The 13,905-nt window shown below is 37.6% G+C and overlaps 1 protein-coding gene across 3 annotated transcripts in view; it reads left to right on the top strand.

Moving 5' to 3' along the window:
• Positions 1 to 13,905, top strand: part of PKHD1 (PKHD1 ciliary IPT domain containing fibrocystin/polyductin) — a 445,188-nt gene that overhangs the window by 205,693 nt on the left and 225,590 nt on the right. For all 3 annotated transcript variants that reach the window (XM_054698860.1, XM_037519857.2, XM_054698859.1), the window contains exon 49: positions 2,666 to 2,912. In XM_054698860.1, the coding sequence (XP_054554835.1) occupies positions 2,666 to 2,912 (247 nt within the window). The remainder of the gene's footprint in view (positions 1 to 2,665; positions 2,913 to 13,905) is intronic.

The following is a 13,905-nucleotide window of genomic DNA, read 5'->3' as shown; positions in this document are numbered from 1 at the left end:
TGCCTGTCTCTGCTGCACTCTGAGCTGCAAAAAGGTGCACTCTGAGCTGCAAAAAGGTGGGAATCATGTCTCTCTTGCTCAGTTTCATCACTAGTACCTGGTGCCTCATTGGTTCATTGTTCATCGATTAAATAAATGTGTAGAGTTGGATGGATATAAATGAACATACATGCAATTTTTCCTGAATTAACTAGGATTCAGGTGCTTCATGTTTACAACAGCCCAAGGCTTGTTGTATGCACAAAATGAATCATAGGAATTCTTGTTCACTTGTTAACCACATCTCAGAGGTGGTGAGAAATACCTAGGAGGACTCATGGGCCAAGGTGAAGAGAAGTAGAGAGCAATCTCGTTGATTTGATCATTGTAAACAGCCAAACCCAGTAATTCAAGTAAATATGCTCTTGTGGTTTGAATCGCTAATTTAGATAATTGTTTGTTTTTTTTTAATTAAATGAATAATCAGTGAGTCCCCACTTCCTTTTTTTTTTTTTTTTTTTGTTGTTGTTGTTCTGTATAGGCAAAACCAAAAATTGTTTTTATTTGGGTAGCATCTGAGTTTCAGACTGTAGAAATAATTGCAGGAATAAAAAATGCCTTAATGGCAATCATTTAAAATCACAATTCCTCTGTTCTTTAATAGCTTCACTCTTTCATATCATCCATAGGACACTGAGAAAAGAAACACTCTTACTTATGAGCTGGAGTTCCCGCTGCCTGAATGATCTTGGATCATTTGTTTAAAAATTGTTGATAACCAGTTCCTTTTAAGAAACTGTGGGGGTGGGGGGAGAGGGGTGGGGTACAAAGATGGAAGATGCATCATTCTTGTCCTCTAGGAGCTCTTGATCTAAATACAAGGATAAATGTCTAGGTCAGTCACAGAGTATGCTGAATGCAATATTGGAGGACTAATGAAGGTCAGTGAAGTGACCAAGGCAGTAGCTCAGGTAAGATTTCATAGAGGTCATTATGAAAAGAGGTCACATCTTGAAGGGTGAATAGAAGTTTGCAAGGGGAATGAGCAGGGAAAAATTTCTAGGTATTAGAAACAGCATATGCAAAAAATTGAAACACAGAAGAGCCAGTTATACTGGGAGAATTGCGAAGAATTCCAATATGACTGAATTGTAGAGCTTCAAGTAGTTTTAGTACCAGGTGAACCACAGAAATTGCAAGTGATGAGATTTCTGGACCTACTAAACATAGAGCTTCCATATGATCCAGCAATTCCACTCCTAGGTATTTACCCAAAGGACACAGAAACATCAATTCCAAAGAACACCTGCACCCCTATGTTTATAGCAGCACTGTTTACAATAGCTAAGCTTTGGAAACAGCCCAAATACCCAAAAATAGATGACTGGATCAAGAAGATGTGGTACATATACACCATGGAATATTACTCAGCATTCAGAAAAGATAAACACATGCAATTTGCAGCAACATGGATGGCGCTGGAAGGGATCGTGCTCAGTGAAATAAGCCAGAAAGAAAAAGAAAAATACTGGATGGTCTCACTCATAGCAGGAATCTAGAAAACTTAAATAAGGGACCAGGAAAATGAATAACTATAAGAAAGTGAAAATCAAAATCAACAAAAATCTATGAAACAGAGACACTTTTTGGGGGGTGGGTGGAGGGAGGGGAGGGATTGTGGTCAAAATGGGGGGGTTGAAATTGTATGGGGAATATAAAAATAAAATTTATTATAAAAAAATAAAATAAAAAAAAATTGCAAGTGATGGCATCAAGATCTTTAACACGTGACAATTCCCTACAGGTCCTCGACTGGGATGCAGAATGAAAACATTTTATTTGTATCTTATTATTTTTTCTTTTTTGGGAGGTATATTTTATATTGTATGTGGTACACTGGTATATGTGCAAAGAGATGGCTGCTCAATTTTTAAATTTTAATGCCAGGGGTGTGGGAATTGGTAAACTTCCATTGCAGTTTCTTCCTGGGCAACAAGACTAGCTGTAGTTCTGATGAAGCGCACAGAGGTGGTATGAGGGAAGACTGCTAAAAGGGTGAGCCTAGAGTAGACACATAAAAAATATGTTACTACTGCTTTATGTCCACATGATTGTATTAATGTGGCTTTTGTGGGATCACATTTAAAGTACAAACCTCAGAAAAGGTGGAGTACAAAGAAAGAAAAACTACACCATAACCCTTGCTGTTGTGCTTTCCTGTTTTCCACTAGACCACAGTTTTGCTCACCCTTGGCACTGTTGGTGCTTTGGACTGGATAAATTTTTTGTTTTGGGGACTGTGCATTGAGGATATCCAGGAGGTTCTCTACCTCTAGTTACCACATGTTATAGTACTGCCGTACTCCTGTCTGTAAAAGCCAAGCTGACTCCAGTTAGTGCCAAATGTCCTCCAGAGGGCAAATCCATCCCTGGTTGAGAATCACTGCCCTAGAGTACAGGTGCGTGAAGGCAGCGCCAGTGTGCTCTGGCTTCCCCGAATCTCCAGCACACACCACAGAGCCAGGCATTGAGTCAGCAAAGCGATATTGTTCTTGAACAGATAAGCAAATTTAAACCTGGATAATTTTATAATTTAAAGTACTGAAAACTCCCTGGTGAATCTAGCTGCTATCTGTGAAAACCATCTTTTTTGCAATTGTATAACCATCTGTCTTCCAATTTATAGGCGGATTTACGGTGACGACCAGCAAGTTGAAGTTTACAAACTCTTCAAATTTAGTAGCATTTCCATTTCCTCATGCAGCAATTTTGGAGGACTTGGATGGTTCTCTGTCTGGGAAAAATAGAAGTCATATTGTTGCTTCTATGGAAACACTTCCAGCTTCTTGTTCAGTCAATGCAAGCTTCAGCCAGATTGTCCAGGGCAGTGTCTGCAGGGAAGATGTTCTCTTCCATCGTCTGTCTATTGGTTTGTAAGTTGTATGGACAATACTTTTTAGCTTGCCAATGGCTATGCATATATTATTTGGGCTATTGATGTTTCTAAGAAAGGAAATTATGGCAAGATGGAGTATTTAGTTCTACAAAAGTGATGTGGGACTACTTTATACAGCTTCAAATCATAGTTGAAGGTAGTTTTTGTAGGTTCAAACAGCAGTTAACTTTCATTATCACTTAACCAGATCTGGTAGTCTATGACCTCTTATTGACATTTGAGCTAATAGCTTCCTCTTGAAAAGACTTGCAACCAATAGAGAATTTGAAATGTATTTAAATTTAAAGTATTATTAAAAAATTCCAATAATGTCCATTTTCATTTATATACATGTACTCTCCCCAAGCTCTTTTTAAGTGTTCAATATGCTCCAGGGAAGCAATTGCTGATGTCTTCCTATTACTTGCAAAGTTGCTTCACTCCAGTTCATTTTCCTTGTTAATTTCATGAACTATTGGATTCGTACAATACATTTCGTATTAATATTGGAGCAAGGACTCCTTGGTTATGCTACTCAGACTACCATTAAGTCAGCAGCTGGGCTGTTTATAATGCATAATAGGATTGCTTCTACTCTCTTTAATTTCCAGGTAATGATTGCTGAGTGTCTAGGGTTCTGTCTTTTACCTATTTCAAATGCATTGTATATATTTAGCCACACTTCTTTCCTCCCTTTGTTTTAAGTGTCCTCACTGCATGAATATTAAGTCAAGTGATTCAGCCACACCATGTTGGCATTTTATTTAAATAGGCAAACTCTAGCGAATGAGTCAGTGTGGTCAGGACTGTACAAAGTCTGCTTTTTGAATACAATCAGTATCTCGACATTCTACTTTGGAAGACTTAGCAATCCATGCGAGCTTTGAATAGTCTCAAAATTTTCCACGTTTGCTTTCCAAACCATTTATTATTCTATCTAATGTTAGTGGGCCCAAATCCAGGGAGTAAAATAACAATTGGAGGGATGTGTTTTCATTTCTAATCATTTTGATTGTGCAGTTCATAGCTTTTATTTTTTTCATTTTCAGGGACACATTCTTATTTTTATTGTTATTTTAGTGATTTTACCAAAGATAATTTTTAGTGTTTTAAGATTTATAAAAGTGTTTTATTTCTTATGTGCATTTTTTTAAAAAGAGGAAAATTAAAATAGATTCATGTAGTTAAAAAGAATATCATGTGTTTGTATGAGGGTTATTGCTCTGTTCTTAATACTCCTTTTTATGCCTTACTTTTAAAAATGTCTGGTAGACTGTCTCCAGGAGAAGCACTTAATGATGTGGTGTTAGAAGGCTCTGCAGATGTCATTCTGTCTGAGCAGCTGTTCTTGGAGATGTGCAGGACAGTTTCCTTAGGTGTTTACCTTGGTAGCAGACCATAATCCTTGTACTATGGGACTGACAAGGTAAAAGAGATAATAATCTTGACACAATATTCTGTGTAAATTCAAAAGACATCTAGTAGTGTAGAAAATTCACCATGGTTTGTCTGGAGGTTTTAAAACAGAAAATCTCATCTCCAGAAACTTCTTCCATTCTGCCATTCTGAGAAAACCAGAATGGATGGTCAGCCTAATCCCTGTACTTCTCTTAATATTTAAGTCTTCAGGTTGACTCACAGGTCTGTGGACAACTGCTCCCTACCCTAGTTGGGCCCCAGAGAGATCTCAGCATGCTCCCAATTGTCTCCTGGCTCCACTTAGCTTTAGGATTAGGCAGTTGGATCAGATGATTTCTAAAGGTCTTATTATTCAAGGTGTATCAGCACTACCTAGGCATCTGTTAGATGTGGGAAATCTCGGACTCCACCAGGTGACTTATATTCAAGTTGGAGAAGCATTCCTCTAAGGTCCTACTAACTTTCTCTTTCTATGATTCTCTCTAGCTATTTGTGCTCAGTGACTTGATCTTTGTCCCAGAGCATTATAACCTCATTAGGAACATGTCAGAGCTAATGAGCAATTTGAATTCAGCATTGATACAAACTTTGCTGCATTTCATGGAGAAAGGATTAATTTGTTGTGCTATTTGCCCTGAAGCAAGCACCCTAAGAGTTGATTTACAAAGCTCTCACAGTCTTGATCTTTTGGGGTTGCATGTTGATGGAGATCTGATATGGCACAGCATCCTGCTGTGTTCCCTTTCAGTTCTTACCCCTCCTCCCTCAGCTTGAGCTCTCCAGAGAGCAGGGTGTGGGGCTCTACAGAGCTGCACCAACAAGGCATTCTCTGCCCCCTTTGCTAACTAGCACACCCTTGGAGTGTGATTTCTTCCTTGGAAGGTTTCCTGCCTGGTCCATTTTCCCTCTAAGTTCTTTGACATTGGTTAACTTCTGTCCCAGTCCTTTACTACCTTCTTGAAGTCTAAGAGCACCCACATTTGTAGCACATCCTTTTTTAATAGCTTTCTCTGATTCAACTCTAGCATATACATATTTTTAAAAGATTTATTTTTATTTATTTATGCATACAAGAACGGGCTTATTGGCCAGAGGTGCAAGGGTGAGAGGATTCACCAGAGACAGAGTGGGGAGCAGAGCAGGCAGATCTACTGAAATACACTGCTGAGGGGAGCAGCGGGCGAGACAAGAGAGGTCTGCTGTGCCATGTAGGTCATCTCCCTGGCCTGGGATCAAACTCATTCTGCAGTGGCTGCTGATAGCTTGATAGTGCTGAGACTTAACCTCTTGTGCCACCATGGAGATCCTCATATATGTATTTGAAGTTGGTAATAATATTTACACCTCAAGTGTCTTCTACAAGTGTCTTTCTACGTGGCATATTTCACTTTATGTTTTGTTAGAATGACATGCTTGTTCTGCATGAGTCCTGCATGTATTGTTCTCTATCTCACTCACCAGTTTTAAAAAAACAAATACTTTTTTTATAAGGCACAGGTATTCTGGATAGTGTTTTATTTATTTTTTTTCTCCTACCAGCTTCTGTTTCTGCCAATCCCATTCTACCCACTCCATCCTTCCTGAGAAGACGGGTGTGCTCTCATGCCCACTGGTGCAAGTCAGACCTCATTTCAGAAAAAAAATTGTCAGCAACCAATTTTCTTCAGAGATTCTCATGGTGACATGCCTCACATAGTTCTTGGGTTTATCAACCCTAAAATTTAGATAATTTTTTTTTCTGTATAGAGATAAATTATGTGGAACAAAGATAATACCACCAATAGATTTTTGTGTGCTCCTTCCATATCTCCTTTGTAGTAAGCTCTTTTCTTAATTGAGGTAATTTTGGTGTATAGCATTGCATATGATTTAGAAATTTAGGTTAAGCTCTTCTTGTCTCTGAAATGCTAGTAATGGAAACTTAGACTAGAAAAGTTTAGGAGTGACATTTTCACAAGGTCAAAAAACAAGAGGTGGGGAAGGGATAATTAATGAATTGTTAAACTGGCTATGGAAGTTTCCAGGAATCTGAGGTGAAGGCAGAAAGGATTATCAGTTATAGAAAACCACCCCAATCTGACCCTAACATGATAAATTCCACAGTCATTTCATCAAAGAACACTATATAGGATACTTTTGCTCTGGCAAAGTGAAGACTTTGCCTTAAGATCTCCTGCCTGTGTCCATGCAGGCTTTCTTTTCCCTAGTAAACCAACCCTTTTAAATTGCAGCCTTAGCCCATTTGTATCTATGCAAACATCTTTTTCCTAATAAAATTTTCATATGCCACTAAACAGGAAACTCTGCTATAATCTTCCTTAGTGGGAACCCAAGTATCCCACTCTATTGTTCCTGTAGATGTTTTCCTTTCCTCTCCAGTGATACTGTTCCCCATGGATCTGACTTATGTTACTGCCTCAGTTAATTAGCATTGCTGATTCTAGGTCTTTTCTTTTGGTTTGCACTGCTATAATGAACTCTTTATCTATTTATTGAATTGCTCTTGGGACCTGCATGACTCAGTATGGTAACCACTAGTCACATAAACCTACAAATACTTGAAATATGTCATCCATACTAAGAGATGCTATAAGTATAAATTATATACCACATTTCTAAGAATTCATATGAAAAAAAAATATAAAGTCACTCAATACTATGTATTGTTTATGGTGAAATGATATTTTGGGTATATTGGGTTAAATATATTGTTGTTAGAACAATTATTGAGGTGACATTGCTTATCATATAGGATATCAGGTGTCCAACTGTATATTTTGACACCTGTATATACTATATTATCATCTCCACCAAAAATTTAACTTCCACCCACCACCTTAAAATTTGACTTCCTCAAATATATTTGAATGATTAATTTCACTTCTTGCTTTTACTTTTTTTAATATGGCTACTATAAAAATTTGAGATTATTTCTGAGGCTTGCTTTCATGACTTGCATTATGTTTTATTGAGCGGTGATATTTTCAGTATTTCCACTAGGCTCTTTAACAGCCATCTCATACTCAACTTACAAAACTGAATTTATGTTCTTGGAGTCTCTGGTATTCCAGCAATGGTCCAAACTATCTAAACTGGAAATAGTGAGTCATCTTTTGACTCATCTTCTTACCTTATTTCCCACATATATCGCCTACCAATTTCAATCTATTTTTGTCTCCTAAAAAAATCCCTCTTGGGTTTTCCGACTCTGCCTGTTCCCAGCTTCCCCTTTCTAGTCCCAGTTGCCATTACCTGTCACCTATATAACTACACCAACCTCTTAGTTTGCCACTTTGATGTACTCCCATCCTTGAATTTTGTAAATGTAGATCTGGTCTTCCATTCATTCATTCCCTAACTTGAGACTTTCTACTAGCTTCCCTTTTCCAAGAAAGTCTAGCTTTCTTAATATCTTCTTGGTCCTTTACAATCTGCTCCTTGTTTATAGTTCTAGCATTATCTCTCAATGCTTTGCTCTCCCTTTCTGTTGTTTTTTACCTTGGCTACACTCAATTTCTTTGTAATTTTCAATTCATAAGATTCAGTTCCATGAACTCAGCATGCAGGTCATTTTCTCTGGGAAGCTTCCCTGAGCTTCCTGTACAGATTTTGGTGTTATCATTGTGTGCTGACTTTATATTTACTGTAACCAACACTCATAGCTTCTACATAATATTATAAATTGTTCAATCTTTTTTATGTTGAATAAATCGACATAATTTAAAAATTTGTGGACTCCTCCAAATAATCCTCTAGTGTCCTTATTGCCCATTTCTCTCTTAGGACATGCTTACTTGAAGTCTATGGCTCTCAATTTTTCTTTCAGAAAACCCAGGATTAAAATGCTATCCCCAATCTTTATTTCTAAAATTCCTAGGAACATCTAATACTTAAGAATATCCTTTCCTAATATCTTCTCGACTTTTTCTGGGAACCTCATTTGAGATCTCTTTTAGCAGTTGATTGCTTCTCTACTCCATCCCTACTCACTCCAATGAATCAGCACTTTGCTGATCCCCTGGTGATACAAGAGTTATAGAATTGTGATAAGGAGAATGAAAACTCAACTCTCAAAATTACCATCTTGGAACTTTTTGTTTCACCTGGAGTACTGTATAACTCCTTCAGTTGAAGGTTTGATATCGATACATCAAACCTTGAGTTGTCCTCTAATTACTGACTGGATTAGGAGGGGGCGTGGTTAAGAGTTTATAAGATGTTTTGGGTTGGCCTACTAGTCCTTCTGAGTTTCCGTAGAATGTACATAAAATGAAGTCAGGACATATTCATATATTTGAAATTATTTTTCAAAGAATGAAGAATAAAGAAGTAATTAAGAGTTGGTATGTTTAAGTCATATCCCCTCCCCCACTTCCCAAGTGATATCCTTTAGACTAGTTACTTCACCTCTTTCTGCTTCAGTTCTCACATCAGTGAAATGGACACAATGATAGTTATCTCACAGGGGTCATTGTAGGGTAGATAGAAAATGCTCAATAAATATCTTTAAACAGTCTTTATTTTAATTCTACGGTTAACAAAGCACCATATAAACATACTAATTGAATAAAATACTATCAATTATTATGTTTCTGAGAAACAAATGCCTGGAAAAGGAAATGATTGTTTAAATGTAACATAATCCAATTTTTGAAAAATACAGAATACTTTCCGGTAGTCACATGACATTGTTTGGAACCAGCAAAACCTCCCTAGTAGTCGTAAAATGTGGAGACATTCAGGACATAGTCTTTGATTCACAGTGCCCCAGTACTTTCTGCTTCTTCCTCCCTACTTCTTCTGGAAAAGAAGAGGTTAATGTTCTTGTTGATCACCTTGATTCTTAGATCTTGCTTAATATCCTCTCCTGTAGTGCTTGCGTTCAGTTTTTACCTATGTAACGGCTCTTAATGTGTCAGTGTTCAAAGTATGAGGCACCCCCTGCCTCTGTGAATGCAAAAGTAAAGAAGAGTTCAAATGGAAATTTTGGCCTAGCTTTTCCTTTAATAATCGCCTAACTCTCCTTCCTAGGGATTAAATAGGCATAGCATCACTAATGGTATCTTTTCAGTCCTCAAAAAAATCCTGTGTGAGACAGAAAATTGCCAAGCAGTATTATCCTCCATTGGCAGCAGAGGTAACAGAAGTAAAATAGAAAAGGATCTAAAAATCCAAATAGACTCTAAACTAAGAAATATCATCACCTGTACTACATGGTTATTATATTTTGTGAATAATAAAGGGACCCAGTGGCATGCTGGTAAGTGGTTAACAACTAACTCTTTTACGTAAAACATCCTGATTTGTAGGGTTTGCCCAATTCCAAGGTGAAAAAAACTCTCACATTACCTCTGGAAGACTCTCATCACGACATCATGGAACATAGAGTCTTGAAGAGGGGCTGGCAAAGCACTTGTGAGCCAGTCAGGGTTGGTCAGCTCCATCATGCACCAGGTACCCACCCAGAGAAAAGGGTAGAAAAGCTTCTTAGTCACCGCCTAACTCCAGGCAGAAATTGTTTTTCTGACAAGTAGTTGTCTATGTTATGGCTGCCTTATTCCAGCGGTGCCAATCTCGGGTTCCAAGGCAGCCATTCAGGTGGATTGGACAGATGGAGAAGATGGATTAGAGAAGAGATGTTAGTGTGTCTGAGGATCATCTTAGGCAAGACAATGGACGTCTACTATTTCTCTTCATGGTTCAGGACAGACTAAGCCAGAATTATTGTCCTCACTGTGTTTCATACTGTAAATGTTACCTTTGAGGAGGTGCTCGGTGGATCCTGGGCTGCTCAATAATAAATTATCCTTCCTCTTGCCAATTCTGAAAAAAAGACAGAAATATGTTGGATGATGTTGGCAGGTGGCTGCCAGAACACAAGGACTGTAAATCATATAGCTTGCCTTTCTGCCTGCCATTTTGATTTTTTTATATGAATTGAAGGATTGTTAAAATGTAGAGGAAAGACAGTTTTGTAGCTTTTTTCCTCTTATTAGTTTTCTCGCTCAGAAAGAGAAATAATTAAGTATTTTTAATCAAGAAGGATATATGCAAAACAAACAGCCAAACTTGCAGATCCACATAAAGTATTACTGGTCAATGAGTGGGGTAATGCCTCTCTGCTTAGTTCTTGTTATGAGCTCAGTGAAGTTTTCAAAGACGCTCAAGCAATGATGAGTGACAGTCATCGTTTAGCTGCATTTAAGATTTCAATTGTGTCCTCTTTGTGCAGTCAAAGATGAGAGCAACAGCGGCAAGTCCTATAATGCTCAAGAGAGGCTGACAGCACCATTTCAAGCTAGTTATTATGATATGTCTGGCTTAGGAAATGTGTAATTATAAAGGGTTTATTGCATGATTGTTCCGAATTGAGAGCATTTAGAGCTCAGTGCAGTGTTTGTCTTAATACACAGAGATATGGACCCTCAGGAAAAGTAAGCTAATGGTAAACACAAACCAGGGAGTTAATATTTGTTCTCACTGGTATTGTTGATTGCTTAACAAATCCTTTGTGGGCAGTATATATTCAACAGTTCCACACAGTCTATGGACACTAAATTACATAACTGTTTATGTAACTAGTATTGTAAATTGGTACTCAGGCTGGGAAGTTTTAGCAAGTGATAGTGCTATATTTTCAAAGGAAAAATGCCCCTTAATTAAAAACAGGCTTGGTTATTAAGCAAGCAAACAACCAAAAAAAAAAAAAGAACAAAAATGAAGGCACCTCCATAGCACAGGAGATGGAAAGGCTTGTCATCCTTTTGTCTTTTTGACTGTGCACTGGAGTTGTTGCTGACGCATAGGTAAGGGTTAACATTTCAAATGGACTGGTTGCCTCCTGATTTCTTGCACATAAAGCCATGAGAAGTTCAGGGAGACACTTCTTCCCCTAGTAATGAAGCTCTCTGCTGCTAATGGCCCATGCAGACTCCCTTGGCTCCTCCAAATTAGAAATACTTTTGTGCTCCTTTGCTTCATTAACAGTAAAGAGAGGGAGATTGGTGGCTATTTAGGGCACGGGGAAATTGGTGGCTATTTAGGGCAAGCGAAAATTGTAGTAATTATGGTTGGTAAATTCTCTTCATGGTGTTCTTCGGCTCTTGATGTTCTTTTGGTGCTTTTCAGAAGAGCCCACCTCTGTCACTGCTGGCATTTGGCCTAAAAGGATGGGAGTTGATTTGAATTTGGATTTTGGCCCCCAGAGATGGTCAGTACAGGCATTTTGCCTACTGAGCAATTGGCCTTTTACATTTTGATTTGCTTTCCAGAAGTCAACATGTGACCCTTTCCATAACTGGCTGTGATAAAGGTCTATTTGATAACCTCCTTATCTACCTGTACTGTGCTGTAGAAAGCGAGTGATACACACGAGTGTCTGTGAAACTGTATCCCACCTAAACTTTGGTTGAAATTGATGGGATGGCTTAATGGGATAGGTGACAATGCCTAAAGAAGGAAGAGGAAAGGCTAGTTTAGGGTCACAGCCTGCTATGGTGGCTCTCTGGTTGGTCATTGTTTAGCATCAGATACTGGATACTGATTGGGAGTAGACAGGCATCCAAAAAAGGTGCTGAAGTCCCAAAGATAAACAAAAGTGAATAAATGTTAGCATTTAGTGGTTTTACAGTATCTGAAGGGGGGACCATGTGTATTAGGGCCTTCAGTATAACTGGGGAGTATGGTATAAAAAAATGACTTCTCCAATAACTAAAATCACAACCTGTAGAAACTGGGAGAAAATATATAAAATATATATAATTATTTGAGAAATAATGAAATCTAGTGTAATGTGGCCTCATTGGGGAAAGTTTCATGGGGTCATATTATAGGAATTGAGACCTTTCTGGAAATATATATCTTAGTGATTGTATTCTTAAATATTGAAGTGTTATTTTCATAATGTTCAAGAAGGTATTCATGATATGCTAAGAAGAATGACATATAGGTTAGTAAGGCAAAATAAGTGACAAAATATAGGTAGGAAGTGTTCAATGTAAACACATGGATAGATCTGAACAAATAATTTTTTTTTTTAGTGTATAGTTAAAAAGAAGATTTGTAGAAGTGGTCTAATTGAGAGAGCTTGAGTAAGGATAGAGTAAATTTATGTTCACAAGGAAGCCAGCATTTTCTTAACCAGTGTCTATGATGAGTGCAGTTGCACATGGTGGCCCAGTAGCACTTTCCTGACCACTAAATATAAGTGTTTTAAGTCATCTCGATGAATACCTTATTGTTTTGGGGTTGACTGTATCAATCTCCGTTAGCTTATGAGCAACTGTTTATCTCCTCTAATAAGTTTCCAAGATATCTCCTTGTACTCATATGGCTTTGGGGTAGACTCCCCCACTGCCAAGAAACATCACTAAATAGTCAGCTGAAGTGTTTTGGCCTGGCTAGCAACAATTATTTCTTGAATACCTGTGTGAAAAGCAATTTTATTTTTTTTACTGTGAATTATTAAATGGAAGTTCAGAATTATCAATTAGTCACTCTTGAATTTAGATATTGTACTTCCAAGTCACATGTCTCTGTGAGACCTAGAAGGATGTACTTTCAGAGCCTAAGACCCTCAGAGTTATTTCTGTGCTGTGTGGAATCCCACTTTCTATACTGGCCAAAGTACTAGCTCATCTACCTAATTGGTATTTCTTACTTCCAACTTATCTCTTATCATATTGGTTTTACATTTATTTCCTAGAAGCCCATCTTTAGTACTTAAATATACTAGTTGGACCAAATTGTGCTGACTGATTTCCTGGGACTCTGAGACTCATGAACAGTTAGGGGAAGAAAGAGTCATGATGATTGAGAACATATGTCTAGAAAATACAAGGAAGAAAACTCAGCTTTCTAAAGCTGTCTAAATATTAAACTTTCAAAATATATTCCAAAAATGTAAGGGTCTTCTCTTTGAGAATGGCCCATATCTGGAAGAAGATATTGCATGGAATTTTATAAATTTTATACAGCCTTTTGCAGAGGATTGGAATTAAACAAATGACCTACATGTCCATTCTGATTCCAAGAATATGCATTAAAAATTTTCTTTCATTCCATTTTAAATCCTGATATAAATGTGAAGAAAAAAACCTCTAAAACAAGCTTGCGTGCCCCAAGCCCAAAGAGAGGAAGAATGCCCTGTGCCCAAAGATTTCCAAATACCCCTGCCTCAGGAATGAATAAGAAAATCTGGTGAAAAAGTAGTTTAATTCCCAGTTACTCTGCGCATTTTTCATTTCATTCATTTATTAGTTAATGAATTAAACAAAAACATTTAATCTCATATCGAATACAGCATATCGAATACTGCATTGCCATGGCTAAGTTTATGTGCCATGAAAGGTTTTAAGTGCATTTTCAAGTGAACAAATATCCTGGATAAATCTAAACATTAAAAATAAGTTGTACAGAATGACAAATCCAACACATTTGAGGCCCTTTCGTAAATGAGCTGAAGGTAGATGCTGTTGCACTTGATGGTTACTGAATCCTTTGCATAGATTATCTCTCTCAATTTCACATTAACTATATGAGATGCATACTATGGCTTCCTCCATTTAAAAAGA

Source organism: Talpa occidentalis, unplaced genomic scaffold, assembly GCF_014898055.3.
Source record: "Talpa occidentalis isolate TD23 unplaced genomic scaffold, MPIMG_talOcc4v2.1 talOcc4.2, whole genome shotgun sequence".
NCBI classification, from domain to species: Eukaryota; Metazoa; Chordata; class Mammalia; order Eulipotyphla; family Talpidae; genus Talpa; species Talpa occidentalis.
The sequence above is the reverse complement of the archived record's forward strand: the minus strand, read 5'-3'. Positions and strand labels throughout refer to the sequence as shown.